At 49.5% G+C, this 23602-nt stretch overlaps 1 protein-coding gene across 1 annotated transcript in view; it reads left to right on the top strand.

The window, feature by feature from the left end:
• Positions 1 to 23256, top strand: part of MYH13 (myosin heavy chain 13) — a 48931-nt gene extending 25675 nt beyond the window's left edge. Inside the window, 20 exon segments of the mRNA XM_027625162.2 lie at positions 1017 to 1272; positions 3036 to 3278; positions 4603 to 4779; positions 6169 to 6314; positions 6453 to 6543; positions 7756 to 8145; positions 10028 to 10154; positions 10236 to 10354; positions 12357 to 12553; positions 12943 to 13126; positions 13517 to 13682; positions 14312 to 14436; positions 15388 to 15696; positions 15777 to 15980; positions 18493 to 18618; positions 18913 to 19083; positions 21197 to 21301; positions 21383 to 21478; positions 22618 to 22752; positions 23158 to 23256. Coding sequence (XP_027480963.2) covers positions 1017 to 1272; positions 3036 to 3278; positions 4603 to 4779; positions 6169 to 6314; positions 6453 to 6543; positions 7756 to 8145; positions 10028 to 10154; positions 10236 to 10354; positions 12357 to 12553; positions 12943 to 13126; positions 13517 to 13682; positions 14312 to 14436; positions 15388 to 15696; positions 15777 to 15980; positions 18493 to 18618; positions 18913 to 19083; positions 21197 to 21301; positions 21383 to 21478; positions 22618 to 22752; positions 23158 to 23172 — 3382 coding nt within the window. The 3' untranslated portion in view covers positions 23173 to 23256.
• Positions 23257 to 23602: the final 346 nt, after the last annotated feature.

The following is a 23602-nucleotide window of genomic DNA, read 5'->3' as shown; positions in this document are numbered from 1 at the left end:
GGAGAGGGGACTTTGGGGGGAGGTCCATTCTCCTTGATTCCCTGATGCCCTGTATAGCCCAACACTGGCGTTGCCACGTGGGCCACCACCGTGCATTAGTCAAGAACACCTCGTGGGCATCTAGCTGGGTGAAGTCAATGGAAGCCAGCACAAATGGGAGAGAAGAGCCCTCGGCAGGAGCTGGTTAATGGGAAAGGGAAGCAAGTTGTCAGGCACACGTGAGCTCTGGAGGATACGGAGTAGGAGGTAAGGCAGGTGACCCTGGACACAGGCAACACTCAAAATCAGGAAACTCGGCGAATTCTAGGAGAGCAAGTGTCGGGGAGACGGTCTTGGGTGTACATCCACAGGGGAGCAGGAAGAGGGACCCCACACATCAGAGCACCCTGAGGCAGGAATCATGGAATCAAAGGCAATGGGGTCTTTCAAAAAGGTGAGAGCCATTCAAATGTGGGAGACGGGCGCCTGGGTGGCTCAGTCCGTTAGGCGTCTGCCTTCGGCTCAGATCATGATCCCGGGGTCCTGGGATCAAGTCCCGCATCAGGCTCTCTGCTCAGCAAGGAGTCTGTTTCTCCTTCTTGCTCAGCCTGCCGCGCCCCCTGCTTGCACCTTTCGCTCTGTGTGTCAAATAAATAAATAAAATCTTTAAAAAAAAAAAAAAAAAAACTGTGGGAAACAGACTCAGGAGAGTGGAGATGAAGATGCTCCTAGCGTTGGTAATCAGGATCTTAGGCACCGCATCTCCAGGCCAGCGATGGGGACGGAAGCCCGGGGGGCCGGAGGGGGGAGGGTCCACAAATGACCCCGTGTCCTCTCTCACCTCCCACCCTCTGTGCATACTGTTGCCTCTGCCCCGCATCTGCAGAGCCCACCCCAGGGCCCAGAGGAGCCGCAGACCTTGGCTGCCCCTGCTTCCCACCTAGCGGGCAAGGGTGAAGGGCCTGGGCCCCCCGGCGGGTGGGGGCGGACACCAGTCCTTGCTGTGGTTCACTAACGCAGTCCGACGGGGTGCACAGGGACTCCATCTTCTGCATCCAGTACAACATCCGCGCCTTCATGAACCTCAAGCACTGGCCCTGGATGAGCGTGTTCTTCAAGATCAAGCCGCTCCTCAAGAGCGCGGAGGCGGAGCGAGAGATGGCCACCATGAAGGAAGACTTCGAGAGGGCCAAGGAAGAGCTGGCCAGATCTGAGGCTCGCCGGAAGGAGCTGGAGGAGAAGATGGTGTCCCTGCTGCAGGAAAAGAATGACCTCCAGCTGCAGGTCCAGTCTGTAAGTACCTTCCCCGTGAGGATAGAAACGAGGAGCAACACCGAGGCCCCAGCAGGTGCGTCAACGTAAGGGGCAGTGGTGTCACCTAGTGGATGTATGGAGTATTGCAGCGCCACCCGGCCGGTCGGAAGAGGGAGGGGGCGGGGCTTGGTGGCTGCAGAGATGAGGGGAAGCATGTCTGCAAAGGGGATTTCGGCCCACCCTCATTTCTGTCTGTCTTCCACGGCGGAGTTAGACCTAGTTTGCTGTGGGTATGACGGGGAATGTGTCTGTCCTCATGATTAAAACCTGTCAGGAATGCACCAGGTCTTTAAAAAAAAAAAAAAATCATGTAAATAAAAATTAAAGTAAATCACTAAAACAATTCAAAGGAGGAATAATTTTAGTTGATAATTGTATCAATTCACAAGCTAGGGCCTTTTAATAAACTCCCAAATGGCTTGCATACAAAGCATTTTCTCCTCCCCTTTTATACTTTCCCAATCAGTACAGTGTGGTCATTAGGAGCACTTTCCCAAGCCCAGTGGGCAAGAGGATCAGTTTTGGAACCAGAGAGCTGGGTTTATATCCCAAACTGTCCACTTGATAGCTGTGTGGCTTCGGGCAAGTTACTTAGCCTCTCTGTGCCTCGGTTTTCTCATCTGTAAAATGGGCACAGTAACAGCACACATGTCATCGGGTTGTCGGGAAGATCAGATGAGTCCATGCATGTGAAATGCCGAGCCCATAGTACGTGTTCAATTAACACTGGCGCTTATTCTTATCCATAACCTTGAAATGTGGGTCCAGTTTACAACGCTCTTGTACAAGAAGATATAACCCAATTAGGTTTAAGAATAGAATTAGCTAATCTTGGCCTATCCAAGAAACTCATTACAGAGCCTTCTGGGACATATATCTACTTAATCACTTTATTCCTATTTTGAACTTCCTGTTCTGTGGCTCGAGGAGGCAGAGCTCACAGGGAGAGACCGCAGCTTTCCATTGGAAGTTAAAAGGTAGTAATGTTTTGAAAATACCAGTTAGTTTGCGTTAACATTGATTAGAGGAGTCATTTTTCAATGGGTGGTGAAAGGAAGAGTGAAATGGCCGGCTGGCCGAACTTGGGCAAATTGACAGAAGCTTCGTGAACTGTGTGGACTCCTTTGTTTGGAATTATTTCAGGTGAATTTCTATTAAGTGGATGTCCTTGGTGGTTAAAGAAAGGTATACGGATAATATACAAGTGGTGTGTGTGTTTGTGCATGTGCGTGTGTGCATGTGTGCTCGTGTGTGTGCACAAGTGGGTGTGCATGTGCGTGTGTGCACATGAGTGTGTGGGATGTGCGTATGTGCACATGAGTGTGTGTGTATGTGCACATGACTGTGCGTGTGTGCACATGAGTGTGTGGGTGTGCATATGTGTGCACATGAGTGTGTGCATGTGTGGGTGCGTGTGTGCACATGAGTGTGGGGGTGTGCGTGTGTGCACATGAGTGTGTGTGTGCATGTGTGGGTGCATATGTGCGTGTGTGTGCATGTGTATGCGTATATGCACATGAGTGTGGGGTGTGCGTGTGTGCACACGAGTGTGTGTGCGTGTGTGCGCGTGAGTGTGTGTGTGCACGTGCGTGGGTGACTGTGTGCGCATGCGTGTGTGTGTGTGCGCGTGTGTGACCCATTCCTTGGCTCAGGTCCAGATAGTGGGCTTCTGGAGGGCAGAGCACTCCCCATGTAGGGTTCGCTGAGAGCCTTACAGAAATACAACCATCTGGCTCTTTCAGGAAACAGAAAACCTGATGGATGCAGAGGAGCACTGTGAAGGGCTCATCAAAAGCAAGATCCTACTAGAAGCCAAAGTCAAGGAGCTGAATGAGAGACTAGAAGAGGAAGAAGAGGTGAACTCTGACCTCATGGCAAAGAAGAGGAGCCTGGAAGATAAATGCTCATCTCTCAAAAGGGACATCGACAACCTGGAGCTGACCCTGACGAAAGTGGAAAAGGAGAAGCACGCCACCGAGAACAAGGTGGGCAAACTGGGGAGTCCCACGGCTTCTGGAACCATCCTTACTCCCTCTCGGTGAGGAGCACTCATTGCCGAGTCCTGAAGTCAGAGGCAAGAGCGAGCAGAGGGGCAGTAAGGTCCCACCAAGCTCCGTCCTTCTCTGCCTTGCTTTCTGTCCCACAGGCTCTTCTCAACCCTCCTCCTGCCCGGCTGGTGGCTCCCCAAACTTCCAGCCCCCAACCCATCCTGCACAAAGCAAGAGATCCTCCACAGGGGTGGCGTCCTATTCATTTTTGTTTGCACTTGGCTCAGGAAGAGCAAACCAAAATGCCTCCAGGGGCCAGGCAGGTGATGAGGGAGGCAGGTGGCGAAGGAGGCAGAAAGCGGGGTGACCCCACGCACCGGCAGGGACGTGGGCAAACAGGGACCCTCGTGTGTTACTGGCAGAGTATAGAAGGACGCAGCCTTCGAGAAAGCATTGGAAATACTCGGTCAAATTAAGGATCCCCACATTTTACAGAAATGCGCGAAAAACACAGCCACTTGATTGACATAATAATGGTTGCTAGTGAGGTAGAGCAAGGGATGGGGCTACCCTGGTGTGAGCTGACCCAGAGTTGGTGTGAGCTAGACTCCTGGGAATGGTGGAAAGGGACAATCAGAAGACACGGAGCCTTGGCAAACGACTGTGCCCCTGCCCTAGCCGTGGCGGAAGCCCTGACCCAGCTGCTTCCAAGGGGAAATACAAATCCAGCATCCCAAAGCTTTGGATTTTCCATGCGCCACCAGGAGTCCGGATTTTATGGGAAATTTCACTGCTTCCTTCAACATTGATAACTTACACAGCAGTTGTAAACTATTATGTGAATTAAAGAAAACCTGCCCCTGGCCAGATTCAGCCCACGGGGCAGGAGCTTAACAACTTCTGATCTGGAAGAGTGTCGTACGTAGATTAAAGCTTCATGTGTGGTGCCTCCCCTCCTGCTTCCTGACGGCACAGGATTCCCATTCTGGATGTTCTTGCATGGCACGGGTGTCTTTCCTTAGTCTTCCTGCCTTATTCTAAATCCCAGTCCCCCAGCCTGGAAAACACGTTCCCGTGGATATGGAATGATAAAGAGGGAACGAGGCTAACGGGGAGATTTGAGGCTCTGTGGCAGGCCAGCAAGGAAGTGAAGAGCTGGGAGGCTTCCAGTTTCAGGATGATGCAGCCTACACAGTGAGCACCTGCGGGGGAAGTAGAGACGCAGTAGCCAAAAAAGAAAGGAAAAGGAAAGGGGAAAAAAAAAATCAATAGCTACTGATTGAATTGTTTGAGCCCTCCATTGGTGTTGATATCCTCCCAGGTAAAGAATCTTTCTGAAGGAATGACAGCACTCGAGGAAAACATTTCCAAACTGACCAAGGAGAAGAAGTCTCTGCAGGAAGCCCATCAGCAAACACTGGATGATCTTCAGGTGGAAGAAGATAAAGTCAGCAGTCTAATGAAAATAAATGTCAAGCTGGAACAGCAAACAGATGACGTAAGGATATTTTACTACTGTGTTCTAATGGCTGTTATTTGCAGAGGCAGGGGTTAAGAGGGGAGTCTAACTTCTGATTCTGAAGCAGATGAACTGAGTCCAGACCTCAGCCCCCTCCACACGAGTCTGGAATGCTGAGCGAGCCACTTAAACTCTGCAGCCTTTGTGTCTACCCTGTGAAATGGGGCTACAACCAGCTCCATTTCAGAGGGTTTCCATGGAAAGCTCAGCACGGGGGCTCCTGGGTGGCTCAGTCATTAGGCGTCTGCCTTCGGCTCAGGTCATGATCCCGGGGTCCTGGGATCGAGCCCCGCATCGGGCTCCCTGCTCAGTGGGGAGTCTTCTTCTCCCTCTCCCGCCCCCTGCTTGTGCTTTCTCTCAATAAATAAAATCTTGAAAGAAAGAGAGAAAGAAAGAAAGAAAGAAAGAAAGAAAGAAAGAAAGAAAGAAAGAAAGAAAGAAAGAAAGAAAGAAAGAAAGAAAGAAAGAAAGAAAGAAAGAAAGAAGAAAGAAAGAAAGAAAGAAAGCTCAGCACTAGAGAGTGTTCAGTAAAACATTAGCTCTTAAACTATTCCCATCATCATCATCATCAATTTCACCGTAATTAGCATCCATTTGCAGGTCCTTGGGTTCCAAAATCTCCAATCCTGTTCTAACATTGTTAAAATTGAGTTATTTTAACATTGTTAAAAATGAGTCCTGTTGGTAACCATGACAATTACCATTTTTCCCCTATGGTGTTACGTTGTCTGTTTGTTTCTGAGGTAGACTGTAGTGATTCATCAGTTGCATATATGTTCCCTGGTGAAAGAGCCAGGCCTGACATTTGCAGGCTTACTCACGACTGTGGCTAGAACTTGTCCAGATTTCATGTTTTCCTGAGGCCAGAGCAGGCGAGCTCCACCCCTACCACCCTGTTCCCCACACTCACAAGTGTGTGCACATGCATGGAGACACACACACACACACACACACACACACACACACACACACAGGAGCCCTGATCTCCCCATGGATCCATGGTGTCAGCTGGGAGGAGTGACAGTGTGCAATCTAGACCTTCCCGGGCTTGGCTGTAGCAGAGCCCGTCCACAGATGCCCGGCTTGTTCCTGTCTGTGCACAAGCGTGCACCTATGGGCACCATGATCCCACAGGGAAGGGACAGGCTGAGTGGGAATCAGCCAAAAGAGACACCAGAAGGCTCCCAAGAGATCCAGCCCCCTGCGGTAACCTTTGCTGCAGGAGGGAAGAGTGGGGACACACGGGGAAACTTGCTCCCTCCCAGGGCCAGAGGCCAGCAGTCACGCCCCCACGGGAGCCCAAGGAAGCCGCGGGCACGGGTGCGGCTCAAAGGGCGAGCCCCAACCTTTCTGCCCATGTCTCCCCAGCTTGAGGGCTCCTTGGAGCAGGAGAAGAAACTGCGGGCAGACCTGGAGAGAGTAAAGAGGAAGCTGGAAGGGGACCTGAAAATGTCCCAGGAATCCATTATGGATCTAGAAAATGACAAGCAGCAAGTGGAGGAGAAATTGAAGAAGTAGATATCTCGTGTTTGACCTCTCTGTTTGAGCCCGAGTGCCAACTTAGCCCTTTAGAAAGGCTTGTATTTCATGTTATTTAAAAAAATATATATATATATATGTATATATATATATATCTATGTGTCTGTTTGCAGGAAGGAGCTTGAAATCAGTCAGTTACAAACCAAAATTGATGAGGAACAAGGGCACAGTTTACAATTACAAAAGAAGATCAAAGAACTGCAGGTAGAAGTTTCAAAAACCTTCAAGACCCCAAAAACCCTTTGCAAGGGTCCCTCCTGCCCTTTGGACTTTGTTTCTTTAGCTGCTCATTTTCTTCCTGTCCTTGGAGCTGGAAACAATGTCCTGCCCTTCCCTTTATTTTTTCTGAAATTAACATTTTAATTTTGTCAGTAGCACATACATAGATTTCCTTGAGAATATTACAGTGTTACCAATAAGGCCAAATATGATTGATAAGGGTGCTTTGATCACCACCGATAACCCTCCCTTCTCAGAAGTCACTCTCACTTTTAGCTGGATTGTGTATCCTACGGGATCTCTTGCTATGGGTTCATGTATGCATTTAAGACCCAAAGACGGGCGCCTGGCTGGCTCAGTTGGTGGAGCCTGCCACTCTTGATCTCGGGGTTGTGAGTTCGAGCCCCATGCTGGGTGTAGAGATGACTTAAAAATGAAATCTTAAAAAGACCCAAAGAAATTATCTATGGGAGAAATATATATATATGATACACACATACATATGTATATGCACATATGTTAAAATATAAAGGAGCGGGGCGCCTGGGTGGCTCAGTCGTTAAGCGTCTGCCTTCGGCTCCGGTCATGATCCCAGGGTCCTGGGATCGAGCCCCGCATCAGGCTCCCTGCTCGGCAGGAGGCCTGCTTCTCCCTCTCCCACTCCCCCTGCTTGTGTTCCTGCTCTCGCTATCTCTCTCTCTGTCAAATAAACAAATAAAATCTTTAAAAAAAAAAAAAAAAAAAAAAAAAAATATAAAGGAGCAAGAACATAAATATATGCAAGCATATATTATATATATTTACATTTATGTTTACGCATATAAATATGTTCATTAAATATATGTGTATTTTCTATTCTATATACTTTATATTTTTTAGCTTCAATATGATAATACAGAGACTATGGTTCTGCAACTTGCTACTTTCATGTAGCAATGCCATCTTGCAGAGCTGTCCGTGGTAGACATGGGTCAAATCTAACTGCTCCATGAACTTTTGGAACATGGTTCCATCATGGTGGATTTGACCATTCCCCTACTGATGGACATTTAGATTGTTTTCCAGGTTTATTCCTCACTAACTTAATATTATCGTGTTGTCTTTTCTTTGTGGTGCCTACCCCCAGTCCCTCACCCTGCCCCTCCCAAAGTGGGCTCCTCCCTCCCCCCAACATTCCTGATGCGGTGACCCTTTCAGGCCCACACAGAAGAGCTGGAGGAGGAAATCGAGGCAGAGCGGGCCTCCCGGGCCAAAGCAGAGAAGCAGCGCTCTGACCTCTCCCGGGAACTGGAGGAGATCAGCGAGCGCCTAGAAGAAGCCGGCGGGGCCACTTCCACCCAGATCGAGATGAACAAGAAGCGCGAGGCCGAGTTGCAGAAACTTGGCCGGGACCTGGAGGAGGCCACCCTGCAGCATGAAGCCACCATGGCTGCTCTTCGAAAGAAGCACGCGGACAGCGTGGCCGAGCTCGGGGAGCAGATAGACAACCTGCAGAGGGTCAAGCAGAAGCTGGAGAAGGAGAAGAGCGAGCTGAAGATGGAGATTGATGACATGGCCAGCAACATTGAAACTGTCTCCAAGTCGAAGGTACCTGATCCCCTGCTCTTAGAAATGCGAGGCAGCCACGTCCACCTGCCCAGGGAGCAGACATAATTTGATGCCCCCAAACTCACTGCCTGTTCTAAACTGCAAGGCTCTCCTGCCTTCTGCTTGCTCCCAGTCCTCCCCAAATCCATTCCTCTCTTGGAGCTTGACTCAGTGACCTACTATGACTCAAGGTCTCATCATCCTTCCAGAGTTTCAGAAAGCTTTCAGAATTTTCCAATCCATCTGACATTTTCTAGAACGGATGGATTGCACCAAAGGGCCTTGCTAGGTATGGTTGTCTACATGCCGCCTCCTTAGCCCACGGTATCAATCCCTGGGGGAAGCATAACCAATGTGAAGTTATGCGTGAGAACAGGGGTAGATCCAAGTTTTATGTCACTCGAAGCATGTAAAATTCAGGAGGGGAGGGGCTCTTTAAGAAAATGTACACAAAATTATAAATACAAAGTTAGGCACAAAAGTAAATACTAATTTAGAGTGAGAAAAAGAAGTCACAGATTACTGGCACCCTGGAGACTCAGACCATTTGCCAGAAATGCCTCCCTAGAAATATATTCTGCTTGCATGCAGCTTTCCTTCTCCACCTGGAACCTTCTACAACTACCTGCATGATCTAGGGCCCATGCAAGTGAAGGTCATGAAGCTCAAACCTCACCAGCTTGCTGGTAAACCCACCCCTGTGTATGACTTCAAGGCAAAGCCTTCCTCAGACAGCGACACTGTGCTCCTAGATTCACGGGGCCTCTTGCTATCCTTGTTTAGGATCTGGACACCCACAGCCTGGGCTTTCTCTTGATTTCTTCCTCCGGGCCTGACTGCCACTCCTTTTTTTTCTCTCTTGCCTGCTTCCCCATTTTTCTGCCCTTCTTGGCTTTTTCCTCCCTCTAAGAAGTTATGTCTGTATGTATTCTCTGTCTCTGTCTTTGTCTCTCTCCCCCATGGCACCCAGGCCAGGTTGCAGGGCTGTCTGGGTTAGCAGAGATGACAGCACCTCCTTACCATCTCCCTTCCTCCATTGCTTCATGCTCTCTGTTCTCAATTTTAGAATTCAGTGGAAGAAGTACCTTATATTGCTTTATACTTTTTGTCATTGTATCTTTTGATTTTTCTCTTTGTGAGTTGCTGTCTCTTTTTCAACTACCCTACCAAAAGATAAAATTATTTTAGGTTCATATGTCATTTTCTCAAAGACATCCGAAGCCCCTGGAGACCTTCCTTTGAATCTAATATCCCTGCCTCTTCTGCCACCATCTTATACTTCCCAGTCTGAGGAAAAGTATATGCTCAACATATTTGTTTTACGATATATGAGGTAGAAGGAGAAACTCTACAATATATGCAAGGTTTTTAAATAAACTTCACAAAAATATGGGCCAACTAGAGGCTGGGGGAGTGACTCCCTCCGTGCCACCTCCAACGTAAGGAATCTTCTGTATTATCAAATGAAATGTGCAACAGTGTCACCTGAATAGACTACTTGCAAACAAACAAAAAAAAGTAATATTATTCACAGGGCAACAGAATTACTTATATTACAAGAGGATCCTGGGGTTCCTTTGAGTAGCATCTTCTCAAAGGTTTTTTTTTTTTACGAACCAGTCTATAATTATCTACCTGAGATAAGTAGATAAGTGGATAGTTGAAAGCCGTTGCTTCAACCTATTGGTGACTAAGCAGTCATCACAGATTAAAACTAAAGCAAATCTGAAGTGATTATAATTTTTTAAACTGACATGTATGTTGTTCTGCATTTTTATTTTTATTTTACCTGACAAGAAGCTAAACTATCCAACTTCCCAGTTCAGTACTGGACACCAGAAACGCATTTTTTCCATTCATGTTGACTTTTTTTTTTTTAAAGAGTAACATGGAAAGAATGTGCCAGACTGTGAAAGACCAATTTAATGAGATCAAAGCCAATGATGACCAACAGACACAGTTAATCCATGATCTGAACATGCGGAAGGCAAGACTGCAGACCCAAAATGGTAAAGGGGGGGGGCTGGGTTTCAGAAGCTACAGGCTGTGGGTCAGCAATGGTCAGCAACACTCATACATCTGTTTGGTAGGGGAGCTGAGCCACCAACTGGAGGAGAAGGAGTCTCTGATTTCACAGCTAACCAAAGGCAAGCAGGCCCTCACCCAGCAGCTGGAGGAACTTAAGAGGCAACTGGAAGAAGAAACCAAGGTAAGAATGCCTCTTTCTGGAATGACAGAGTCAGAACCTGAGAAGCCACGAGAACTGGTTGGGGATAGGGCTGCCGCATGAAGTCTGATGCTTCTCCTCTCTGCTGTGTTTGAGGGCAGGAACTTGTTCTTTGAGGTCACAGGGCTTTGGCGTTGGATCTCCTTCCTCAGAGCCAGGGTGCTCCATCCTCTGGGCTCCTCTGTCCCTCAACAGGGTGGTCTGATAAACACCCCTCACCAGCCAGGGCATCCCCTCCCGCCACTGCACCAGCTTGACCATCTCTGCCTCTGTGTATTCTTTCACTCTGCTCAGCCATTCAGTCCGACCCCTCGAGATGCCCTCCTCTTTCTTCCTCCTCACTCACGCATCACCTGCCACAGCACCCGATTTTAAGTTCTCCTCCAAAAAGAGACTACATGACTTTAGGGACACACTTGGGCCATATGCATAAGAGTAACATGGAAAGAATGTGCCGGAAAAAATGGAAAAATGAACATGGAAAAATGTTCATGGAAAATGGAAAAAAAATGGAAAAATGAACATGGAAAAATGTTCATGGAAAATGGAAAAAAATGGAAAAATGAACATGGAAAAAAACATGGAAAAAATGAACCTCATCATCATGTTTTTGACTTCCATATCTAGATATTTATGCTTATCAAGCCCATCTCCCACTGATCTGTAAACTCCTCCTAGGCAAGAACGATTTTTCCCTAGTGCTAAACAGTAGAACAGTGCACACAGCAGGTGCCTAATAAATGCTGCCAATGTGCGTTCAAGCATTAGAATAGGAATCCAGAAGTCCACCAAAACTGCATTCTGTGACTTTGAGGTTGCCATGTATCAACTAAGGCTTACAAGACAATCATCTGGAATTTTCCTGAGCCCCACTTACTTCTTCTAAAAACAAAACCAAGCGCTTTATTAGTCTCCCATCTTTCCGCTCTATGGTAAGGGTCTTCGGTGGACTGGGGTGGGGGTTGTGATAAGAACCAGAGTCGGAACGAGCAGTGAGAAGATCCATTTCAGGAACGAGACGGTCCTCTGGCCCAGATACAGTAGCAACTGAGTTCTCTTTCTTGGGCTAAGTTTTGCTGTCTGTGTTAAAAAAAAAAAAAAAAAAAAAAAACGGAAATGTACACGACTGTGCTGGGTCAACAAAACTCCTTCTTTGATGGTGGCCTCAGAAGGTGTTTTGTGGGGCGCCTGGCTGGCTCAGTCGGTAGAGCATACGACTCTTGATCTCAGGGTTGTGAGTTCGAGCCCCATGTTGGGTGTAGAGATTACATAAAATCTTAAAAAAAAAAAAAAAAAGAGTTTCGTGACCATCGAGATGAGAGCTAAATTGTCCTTCTGACCAGGCGGGAGTGAGCAAGGGAGGCCTCTGGGCACATCCTCCCCTGCCCAGGAAGAGGACCCAGAGTCATAGAAACAGAACAGCTCACATCAGAGTTCCCCAGTGTGGGGACACAGCCCCTGGTGACACCAAATAATACCTTTCTGGGTTTTTTTCACAGTGATAGCTTTCCATAGCATTGCATCACCTAGCAAGAAAACGACCCCCTTCTTAATTCTGTTTCGATTCTTCTGCTTACATAAGGGAAAGAGCTCGATTTGGATACCATCTCTCTAGCGCGTGCTCATTCTCCTTATTAAGGTGTAGAGCGAGTGGGCTTCAGGCACAGAGCCACACGGCAAGTACCTGGCTGGAAGGTGATCGACAACATTGCTTTACGTTCATTCTTACGGTTCCCTTCTGTTTGTGGCGAGGGTTAGTGTTTTTCTATTTAATGTAGTTTAATGGTTTACTTTTATTGAGATACAATAAGGGAGTCCACTTGACAAAAATTGAATAAAACGAGACATACGTGGATGTGGCAAAAGTTTGCAAAGGCAGCTTGGGAACAGCTCATGTTGGGAGATGCCGGTTTAGGGGAAAATACCTTATAGCTTGGAAAATGGCCAAACGTCTTTGCAATCTGTCACCACCGTCCTCCCGCAGGCCAAGAACGCCCTGGCCCACGCCCTGCAGTCTGCCCGCCACGACTGTGACCTGCTGCGGGAACAGTATGAGGAGGAGCAGGAATCCAAGGCCGAGCTGCAGAGGGCGCTGTCCAAGGCCAACAGCGAGGTGGCCCAGTGGAGGACCAAATACGAGGCGGACGCCATCCAGCGCACAGAGGAGCTGGAGGAGGCCAAGTACGGGCTCCCCGGTGACAGCAGGAGAGGTGACCCCAGGATACTTGAGACTGAAGGGCCAAAAAATTCTTCCTGCCTTGAGAGACTCTTTCTTCCTCCCCAGGCCCTTGAGTTTTTGTTAAGCATTCAGATGGGGCGTCCCTGACCTTCCCCAGGGACTGTCTATTCCGCCTGGTTCCCTTGGTGGCTTCTTGGTGACCTGCTTTGCCGCCACGCACTTTGGGGCTCTTCAGGTGATACTTAGCCCCTGTCCGCACATCCCATTCTATGTCTTGGTCTTACCCAGTCCCAGCCCCAAATAGACTGTTCATCGTCATCTGATCTGACATTTATTTCTGAAATGTCCACCTTTACCAAAAAAAAAAAAAAAAAAAATCTGGTTCTCTTAGGAAAAAACTGGCCCAGAGGCTCCAGGAAGCAGAAGAAAACACAGAGGCAGTGAGCTCCAAGTGTGCCTCCTTGGAGAAAACCTAGCAGAGGCTCCAGGGGGAAGTAGATGAGCTGATGCTGGACTTGGAACGCACCAACACGGCCCGTGCCATCCTGGACAGGAAGCAGAGGGACTTTGATAAGGTCTGCCCCCGAAGAGCCACGGCCTCTCACGCTGGGATGTTGGGAGAGGCACGGGCATTTGGGAGGTCTGCTGAGCATCAGGTCATAGTGTGGGCGGCTAGGCTTTGCAATGTCTCTTTGCTTTTGTGACAGTCCTTCCAAAGTGAATTTGTAGTCCAAGCTAATTCAGATTACTCTGAGACCCAAATACCTTTAAGAAGACAGTGGATGGCCCGTAGGAACATCAGAGTCTGGAGCCCGTGATCTAGAACGGGGCCCACCTTGTTTCTTGGGTCCCTGGGATGTAACGGTAAAACCTTGGCGTTGCTGACAGACAGCCCTTGTTTTCGTGGGCTCTCCCAGGTGCCCTGGTCCTTCCTGCTGTTCACGTGTCCCTGTGTCATCTCCCAGGTCCTTGCAGAGTGGAGGCAAAAGCTAGATGAGAGTCAGGCTGAGTTGGAAGCTGCTCAGAACGGATCCAGGTTGCTTAGTACTGAAATCTTCAAGATGCAGAACACCTATGAGGAGGTGGTGGACCAGCTGGAGACGCTCAGGCGGGAGAATAAAAATCTGCAAGGTGAGCTCTCCCCCCGACGCACCCCAGGTGAGCACCTGTACCCCTTCTTGTCCCCTTCTTCCCACTGCCCCACAGAACCCTCCCATCTGCTCCGTTGACCCCGGAGCTCAGCCCTGCTGATGCCACAGACACAGTCATAGTAAAGTGTCATTCTGGAACACGAAGGGCAAAGTGAGTTGCTAAGCTCTCCTCTTCTCGGAGAACAGGATCATCTGTGGATTCTGTCTGTACGTGGCTTTATGTCCTTGGGCATGTCGCTAAATCCCTTAGGACATCAGACTCCAGATCTGCAAAATCAGACCAGACCCAATGCCCCCTAAAGCCCCTTCCAGTCCCAAAAGGCTATGATTCTATAGTCTATGCGTCGTCTCCAGAATTTTCTTCCCCGGCCCTCGCCGCACCCATTTTATATACTTTGTGAAGTTTTAGTGTTCTTGCCACTCCACTCTCTGCATCGTTCAGGTGAGGCAACACACCTGTGTCGTGCCGAGACCTCACCTGAAGGTCTCCGCTATAGTCTCTCCTACATAAATGTAAATGAATCACCAGTCCCCAAGTTGCCAGGCAGGATGCCTCTGCTGTCAACTAGAGCCCAATCGAACAAGCTAAATCGAGCCTGTCCTTTGCAGAAGAGATCTCCGACTTAACCGAGCAGATTGCAGAAACTGGCAAGAACCTTCAGGAAGTGGAAAAGACCAAGAAGCAGGTGGAGCAGGATAAGTCAGACCTCCAGGTTGCCCTAGAAGAGGTGGAGGCAAGTGTCTGGGAAGGTCAGGAGGGCAGGACACCAAAGGAGAGGGGGGACTAGACCAGACCTTCGGGGCTGCTTCCTGCCAGGAGGTGCTGAGGCTCCATGGGGAAGAACATCGAGCCGTCCTTGGGGAAACAGCTGTGCTGTGTTTCATCTCCTGGGTGTCCTCTAGTTCATCACGTTTCCCCTTTGGAAAATAAATAAATGCATTCGTGATGTCCTCCATGTCTTCCTCTCGGGAAGCAAGAAATCAATCAGCAGGCATCCTGAGAGCTGGCTCAGAATTCCTCGGCTCTAACAGAGTAAGACGCCAGCCGGTCTATGGCCACTGAGATTTCTGTAAAGTCAAAATAGGCCCAGGGTCCTGAGTGTGGCCAGCACAGGGCAGATGATAGAGCTGTTTCTAGGGAAATTTGCATAATGCAGGACAAGGGGAGAGCGATCACCCTGTCGTTTCAGGCAATAGGGTGGCTCCTGAGTCATGGTCCCTGTTAAAATAGACACACCCAAACTCTGAAAAACAAACGGAGGGTTCTAGAGGGGAGGGGGTGGGGGGATGGGTTAGCCTGGTGATGGGTATTAAAGAGGGCACGTTCTGCGTGGAGCACTGGGTGTTATGCACAAACAATGAATCATGGAACACTACATCAAAAACTAAGGATGTAATGTATGGTGATTAACATAACAATAAAAAATTTTAAAAAATAGACACACCCAATAAAGGTTTTACTAATTCAAAAAGGTGCTCTGTCCCTCTCCAGACATAAAATTGTTAATAACAGATACACAGCTTTAGTCCCAGGTTCATTACTAGGAGGGATATTTGGGGGTCACATTGTTTGACCTCTACTCATCTGTAGAATGGGTAGATTAATACTCATTTTATCATAACGGCGAAGAAAATACCTGTTCAAGAAGGGGGGCTGCCCATGATCCCCCCTCTGCTTTGATCAGGGTTCCTTGGAACATGAAGAGAGCAAGATCTTGCGTGTCCAGCTGGAGTTGAGCCAGGTGAAATCCGAGCTTGACCACAGGGTCACTGAGAAGGATGAAGAAATCAATCAGCTGAAAAGAAATAGCCAGCGGGCAACAGAGGCCATGCAGAGCATGCTGGATGCCGAGATCCAGAGCCGGAAGGATGCCCTGAGGCTGAAGAAGAAGATGGAGGGAGACCTCAACGAGATGGAGATCCAGCTGGGCCATTCCAGCTGCCAGGTGGTGGAGACCCAGAAACACCTGCGCAACGTGCAGGGCCAGCTCAAGGTGAGCGCGCAGGCTCTGGTGGACCTGGCTGGCGCTCAGCCTGTCCCAGGCTCTGGCCTCACATCTGGCTTTCCCTGCAGGACTCCCAGCTGCACCTGGATGAAGCCCTCAGGAGCAACGAGGACCTCAAGGAGCAGCTAGCCATCGTGGAGCGCAGGAATGGGCTCTTGCTGGAGCAATTGGAGGAGATGAAGGTGGCCTTGGAGCAGACGGAGCGGACCCGCAGGCTGTCGGAGCAGGAACTGTTGGACGCCAGTGACCGCATGCAGTTCCTCCACGCCCAGGTGCATCCCTCCTCCCTCCATTCGGGGCCCACCCTGGGGGGCAGGCAGGACCCACACGGCAGAAGGGAGCACCCATCCTTCCTCCCAGACTAGCGGTCAAGACCAAGTGGCATTAAGCTTAGCTCTTGCAGGGAGGCTAGCAGCGCAGTAGAGCACGGGACTCTCAATCTCGGGGTTGGGAGTTTGAGCCCCACTTGGGGTGTAGCAATGACTTAAAAATAAAATCTTTAAAAAAAAAAAAAGCTTAGTTCTTGGAATAACGATGCTCCAGATGGACAGATTTCTGAGCTTTCTTTAATCGGAAGATAAAAGGTCGCGCATATTGTGGGAACATCAGAGAAAGGAAGGATGAATTATTGCATCAAGGTGCTGGAGAAGGCTTCACGGAGGAAGCAACATCTAAGCCACAATCATAGAAAATTAGAATTGTCTTTCAAAATAATTATTTTTATTACCTTTGTGAAAGTTTTTGTTTGTTTTTTAAGGAGGTAGAAGTTTATTGAATACACCACAAGGGAGCAGTGAGCAAGACAACAGAAGACAGGCTGTCTGCCACCTTTATAAAAGTTTTAAAAAACCAATTCTTTTTTTTTAATCTGTGTCTTTTTTTAAGATTATTTATTTATTTATTTGACAGAGAGAGACACAGCGAGAGCAGGAGCACAAGCAGGGGGAGTGGGAGAGGGAGAAGCAGGCTTCCCGCCAAGCAGGGAGCCCGATGAGGGGCTCGATCCCAGGACCCTGGGATCATGACCTGAGCTGAAGGCAGACGCTTAACCATCTGAGCCACCCAGGTGCCCCTATAAAAACAATTCTTTGTTATAAAATATAGAGCATACAAGCAAACAAATAGAAGAAAAATACCAGCCACAGTGCTACCACTTTGAGATCTTTCATTCCAAGCTGTCGAGGTCTACAATTATCATACTTTTGTAGAAATGTGATCAATGTTTTTGCAACTTATTTTCATTTTAACGTATCATGTACATATTTCCACACCTTTAAATAATCTACGACTATTTTATAAAAATATTTATTTATTTATTTATTTATTTATTTGAAAGAGAGCAAGAGGGGTGCCTGGGTGCCTCAGTAGTTAAGCGTCTGCCTTCGGCTCAGGTCATGATCCCAGGGTCCTGGGATCAAGCCCCGCATCAGGCTCCCTGCTCAGCGGGAAGCCTGCTTCTCCCTCTCCCACTCCCCCTGCTTGTGTTCCCTCCCTCGCTGTGTGTCTCTCTGTCAGGTAAATAGATAAAATCTTTAAAAAAGAGAGAGAGAGAGAGAGGACGCACGCTTGCACCGTGGGGGAAGGGGCAGAGGGAGAAATCTTCAAGTGGACTCCCTGCCAAGGGCGGACTCCCCCTCCCCCATACAGGTCTCGATCTCATGACACTGAGATCATGACCTGAACTGAAACCAAGAGTTGGACGCTTAACCGACTGAGCCACCCAGACGCCACCCGCCCCCATGACTATTTTTAGTGGCAGAAAAGTGGTCTGTTACAGTAGGGTGATATGGCACTTTTATTTAATTGATCCTCCACGCCTGGATGTTTTTAATTATTCCCAATAAAATTTTTACGATTAGAAGGTTTTCTATGATGAACTTAGTTATAATTAATTTTTCACATTTTCCCATTATTCTTATTTCCTTAATATTCCTAGAAGTAAATAGATTGCTGGAAGCAGAATTTCATGGTCCAAACAATAAAGACATTTGTAACATGTTGTAAATCGGCCTTCACAAGGTGGTCTCCATTTTTATTCTCATTGGGAAAATATGTAAGCGCTCTTGCCTCTAAATCCTCAAAGACCCTAATTATACATTTTTTAATCCTCACCAACTTTATGGTTGGAAAACACCTCACCTTTATAATTTTGATTTTCTTGGGGTGCCTGGCTGGCTCAGTGGGTAGAGCATCCAATTCAACTCTTGATCTCAGGGTCATGATTCAAGCCCCATGTTGGGCGTGGAGCCTACTTAAAAAAATAAAATACAACAAAGTTTTGATTACTAATGAGTAATTATTTCTTCTGGTGTGTTCCACCTATCTGTACTTTGTGCCCTGTTTTCTTGCACGATTTGTCTTTTTAAGATGTTAAGGAAGAGAATGTTTTTTTCAGCAACATACATTGCGAGTGTTTTGCACCTTTTCACAACCCTTATAATTCTATTTTATGGTGTGTTTTGATCATTGGAACCATTTCTCATTTTCTATACTTATGTCTACCTATCCTTTGCTTGCTCTGACACTTTTTACTGAGTAATCTCTTCTTCCTCAAATATGTGAAAATCTACCATTACCAGTTACTCACTTAATTGATGTGCAGTTCTTGGGTCTGTTTCAGGACCTTCTGTTTGGTCAAGAATGAAACAGTATCTAGCAAATCCCCGGGGTGAAAAATAAGAAACATGATCGTGATTGATTTCCTTCTGCATGCAACTTTCTCCCCCTCGATTTTCCAAGCGTCCAAAGATAACCTACACCTCTGGCATCTAATTTTTCCTATAGAACACAAGCCTGATAAATACCAAGAAAAAACTGGAAGCGGACATAGCCCAGTGCCAGGCAGAGGTCGAGAACTCCATCCAGGAGTCCAGAGACGCGGAGGAGAAGGCCAAGAAGGCCATCACAGATGTGAGCTCTGTTCCTTCTTTTCAGAGCCAGTGTTTGGAGATAGGGAAGGGGCTTCTAGGTGGGGACAAGGCAAGTAGGCTTTGTCTCCTGCTGACCTACAGTTGGTCGTGCTGGCTTCCTAGGGAGGTAGATGAAGCCTCAGCCAAACCCAACCGGGGAGGAGATGCATCACCAGTCATGGCGGAACGAGGGAGGCAGGACCAGCATGCACAGCCCTGACTTTGACAGCATCCTCCCTATACTCCCGGTCGGGATGCCAGGTGGCCCACTCGTACTTTCTATGAACTTCATCAGGCGGCCATGATGGCCGAGGAGCTGAAGAAGGAGCAGGACACCAGCGCCCACCTGGAGCGCATGAAGAAGAACCTGGAGCAGACGGTGAAGGACCTGCAGCATCGTCTGGATGAGGCTGAGCAGCTGGCCCTGAAGGGCGGGAAGAAGCAGATCCAGAAGCTGGAGAACCGGGTAGGGCGGCTCGAGAAGATGCTGGCTCGCAAAGTGATATCTGGTTCAGCCATCCGGGGCAGAGCCACCGTCCAGAAACAAGGTTGCAGGAAAGTGGGCACAGATGGAGTGCATGCAAGTTTGGTCTGAGGACTACTTGCAGAGCTCTCTGTGAGCCAATATGCCCACCTGTTTGTCCTTCACTGGTTCCTACACCCCAACACACACACACACACACACACACACACACACACACACTTTACAACACTCATGCCTCATGCGTCAGCAGCTGCAGAATGAAGACACTTGCAAATGTTCACATCCTGTTTTTATAGGAATTTAGTTCCTTGTAAGTGAAGGGAAATGTAATTTACATTCATAACATTACATAGTTGGTGTAAGTTACATTTTGGACCAGCCTCCACTTTGGTGAACAATGGCCCATCCTACGTAAAGTCTAGAGTCTCTCTTCACCTCCCACCCCTGGCTCCCATTCGTCTTAGATTTCTCAGTCTCTGGACGCAGTCAGGCCATAATGCTGGTAAAGCTGCTTGCTCGCTCCGTCCTACATGGCAGGTGACTGGCGCTTCCTCTGGGCCAAAGCCCCAGGAAAATGCTACACCCTGCGCAGAGGCAATCCTGCTTTTTCTGTATCTGGGAGTTTATTTATACTTGCTTTTGTTTCTTTGCTAAGAAGAAATGGATCCCTTTGTTGCTTGAACCCTTTGCTTTTCCCTTTAGACCCGTGATGGTTTATTTCATTTGTTTTGCAAATGGCCTCCATTACCAGTTGATGTTCTGGAAAAGGGCTGTGAGGGGGAGCTTGTTAGAATGTCTCTGTTGTCCTGGGAGGGAGGAAATGGTGGAGTGGGAAGAGAAGGGGGTGACCTCTCCCAGCAGGGAGGCACCCCACATGCATTCAGCCTTCAGGCCAGCCTCCCAAGGATGTGATCACCAGCACACGTACACCATGAATGTGAACGAATTTTTTTTTCCGCTAAAAACGACAAGGCTATAGGCACGTAACAAAAGTCAACACCAGGGAAGTCACAGCTTCTTCCCCCCAAATTCTTTAAATGCTTACTTTTATTCTTCCCAGTCATCCTCTATTGCATGAGTTTAAGCCTGTCCTCACGGATCCCTCCACTGAGAGAGGGATTAGAGCCCACGCCTCCCTCCGTGATTCTTTGATTCCTGGGCCAGTCAGCCCCCCTCATCCCATGGGAGGCACTTCGACTGGCCTCCAGGCCTAGATGCTGCATTATCTTTAGTTCCACGAACCTCACAGAGGCCACAAAATCATTGGTAAACAGCTTCCCAGGGCTTGTGGGGTGGCGGGGCGGGGGGGGGGGGGGCGGCGCGGTGAGGATCGCTTTTGGAACAGCGCCCAGAGTTAACCGGGGCCACTGGCGGAGTCCAAGGTTGATTTGTTGAGTCCACAAGCCCAGAGCTGCCCGTGTCTGTGGCCGATGGGATTCCCCGTGGCTGGCCGCCACCCTCACATCTTGGCTCTCTCTGAACTGTCGTATTGGGGCCACCGTTGGTGAGCTGTGTCCTCGGTGGCTGTCCTGTCCCCTCAAGACTTCAGGAAAGCCAGAAGCAGCTATGAAATGAACACTACCGGCGGGGCGCTTTATCATTTAAGACATACTTGCACACACTCTAATTTGACCCCCACGTTTGAGGCAGGTAGAGCAGGAATTACAGCCTCCACCCTAAACACACAGAAACTCGCCCTGGGGCTTGAACACACCTTGACCATTTGTGGCCCAGCCTCTCTCCCTGGCTCCCCTCGGCCTCATCTGACCAGGAATCAGGCCTCCTGAAACTCTCAGACTTCACCTGCGGGGATGTGTCGGGGCTGAAGCCCAGGCCTTGCCAAGCCGCTGACCCCAGAGTTAGAGGCATCCGAGCCCAGCCTGGTGGCCCCGCTGTGAGCACCGAGGGCTGCATCTTATTCTCATTTGCACAAGGCCACCACACCAAGAGTGGTTCTTGAGCCATAGGAGGAGACATTTTTACAAACTATAATAAGGGGATCCCGAGTTCATACTAAGATGACCGGCCAACGAGTCCGCGGGAGAAGCCTGGCCACTCTGACCTGGACGCTGGGCTCTCTCCCCACAAAACCCAGGTGCGGGAGTTGGAAAGTGAGCTGGATGCTGAGCAGAAGAGGGGGGCCGAGGTTCTGAAGGGGGCCCACAAATATGAGCGCAAAGTCAAGGAGCTGACGTACCAGGTAGGCATCCTCAAAGCCTCAGTGAGCGCTGGGTTGCTCCAACCCCAGCAGAGCTGCGGTGGCACGGTGCTATGTTTGCAGGCCGAGGAGGATCGCAAGAACATCCTCAGGCTCCAGGACCTGGTGGACAAGCTGCAGTCCAAAGTGAAGGCTTACAAGAGGCAGGCTGAGGAGGCTGTGAGTAGGGGGTGGTCCCCCGAAAGCCCACGCCCAGGGACCCCCAGCCCTCAGCAGGAGTCTGTCCTGTCACAGGCCCAGGTTTTCATTTGCAGGCTACAAAGTCAGGGACGCCTGCCCTCCTCCCTCCCCTGGTCTGTGTTAAACACGCCTGCCCACCCCCCAACTGCACCTCCTTAGTGCCTTCTGCTTCACCTCATGTGGCTAGCCCCCTCACTTTATCCCCCACCCCCAGAACATTCTAGCCCACCCTGCAAGCCCCACCTCACCCTGATGCCCCAGCCAGCTCAGCCCTCCCTGCGCCGGCAACCTGGCCTTAGACGACCCCCCCATCCTGGTTCACAGCATCGCACCTTGCCCTGTCCCTTGGTCTCATGCCTTCCTCCTTCCCACTCTCCCTAACTCCCATCCATCCTTCCCGACCCGCCCTTGATCAAATAGACCTCAGGGATATTGTTACTAGCAGGGAGCTGGGCTGGGGCGGCAAGGGGTGGGGAGGACTTCTTCTGTTTCAGAAAAGAAATAGTTTGGGAAACTCTAGGTTAAACCAAGTTGAACTGGTAGCTTTCGAGGATTTCTCAGATTTTGTCGGTGACATGTAAGGCACTCTTCAAAGTGGACAAGGCATTCCAGAATGCAGCTTTCCGCCCCCCGCCCCAAACCAGAGTGGAACTTGGAGCCTTTTTATTGTGTGCAGAACAGCCCACGGGACTGGTGTTCTGAGGAACAAAATTTGGGGGACTCTGCAGTTGATAAATGACTGAGCATATGGCTTCTGTCTTTGTCCTGTTTCCCCCCCTGCCCAGGGGCTGGTGGTTCCGCCTTGACCACAGGGAAGCAGATCTGAGCTGGTTAATTGGAGGGGGAGGGATCTGTGCCCATTGGATGAGCAAGGTCACAGCAGGACTCCCTGGGAGGGAGGGTGCCCAGGAGGCCACCTTCTTCAAGAACCTTCGGATTGCCCTCGGTCAACGTGGACAGTGGCCTGGCCACCAGGCAGACAATCCCAGGGCAAAGGGAATTGGGCCACTGGCCTCTGACCTTCCAGGTGCCTTGGGAGGACTCAGGACTTGGGTCCCGGCCAAAGAGCCCCAGTAGGGGGGCTTCCTCAGGCTCTTGCCGCTCCATCTCCCATTCAGGAGGAGCAGGCCAACATGCAGCTGTCCAAGTGCTGGAGGGTCCAGCACGAGCTGGAGGAGGCGGAGGAGAGAGCGGACATTGCCGAGTCCCAGGTCAACAAGCTGCGGGCCAAGAGCCGAGATGTGGGGGGCCAGGTGAGAGCAGATAGCTTCCCCAGAGCACCCAGAGAGAGCGCGGAGGGTGTCGCTTGGTGCCTCTTCCCTGCTGCTGGCCATGCATTCAACAGACGCCACCCCTTCAGCCAGGCCCCTGCTGGTTCCAGACTCATGGGGCAATGAGCAGCAGGGGACAGGGGGCCACACACCTTGTCACCCCCATCCCTCCCTGTCCTAAGTGGCGCTGCCCAGGAAGCCCCTGTTTTTCGGGGGACTCATCCCTCTCCAGCGGCCCCACGGCTTTGTTTTTACTACGTGCGAGGGCAGACAACGCCATCCCTCAATATTTTTTCTGGAAGTTAGCCTTTCCAAGCTCTCCACGTGAAGGCAGTACTCAGCCTTGCCTTGGGTTTGACTCATTTCCTGATTGTTTTTCTCCCACAGAAGCTGGAAGAATGAGGCTTTCCTGATGCCCGTTGCCATGCGACACGCTGGGAGAGGGGAGGGACGATGTTGGGAGAAATAAAGTCTCCTCGCTCCTCGTCTCTCTGGCTCTGTGTGTTCATCATCACCGTCTATCCTGCTTGCTTGGAGTGCTTGGAGAGGCTTGCCCTACCTGCTATACATATAAAGAAATAAGGGGTGTGAGAGTGGGCCCTCTGGCTCCAAGCAGGAAAGGTGGAGAGCCAACCCACCGCCAAGTAAATCACCAGCTTCCTTCACACTCAAGTAAAGCCCCTTGCAGATAACTAGAGCACATTTTCCTCCTCGGAACACGCAATTGTTTCAAATTCACTTCCCCGGTTTCTCTCTCAACTTTCAGACAGCGAAACTGGGCCCAAGTCGATGAAGCCCTCTGACTGCAGTTACCCGAGGCAGAGTGGAGACG

The sequence above is a fragment of the Zalophus californianus genome, chromosome 16 (genome assembly GCF_009762305.2).
Source record: "Zalophus californianus isolate mZalCal1 chromosome 16, mZalCal1.pri.v2, whole genome shotgun sequence".
In the NCBI taxonomy this organism is placed as follows: domain Eukaryota; kingdom Metazoa; phylum Chordata; class Mammalia; order Carnivora; family Otariidae; genus Zalophus; species Zalophus californianus.
The sequence above is the reverse complement of the archived record's forward strand: the minus strand, read 5'-3'. Positions and strand labels throughout refer to the sequence as shown.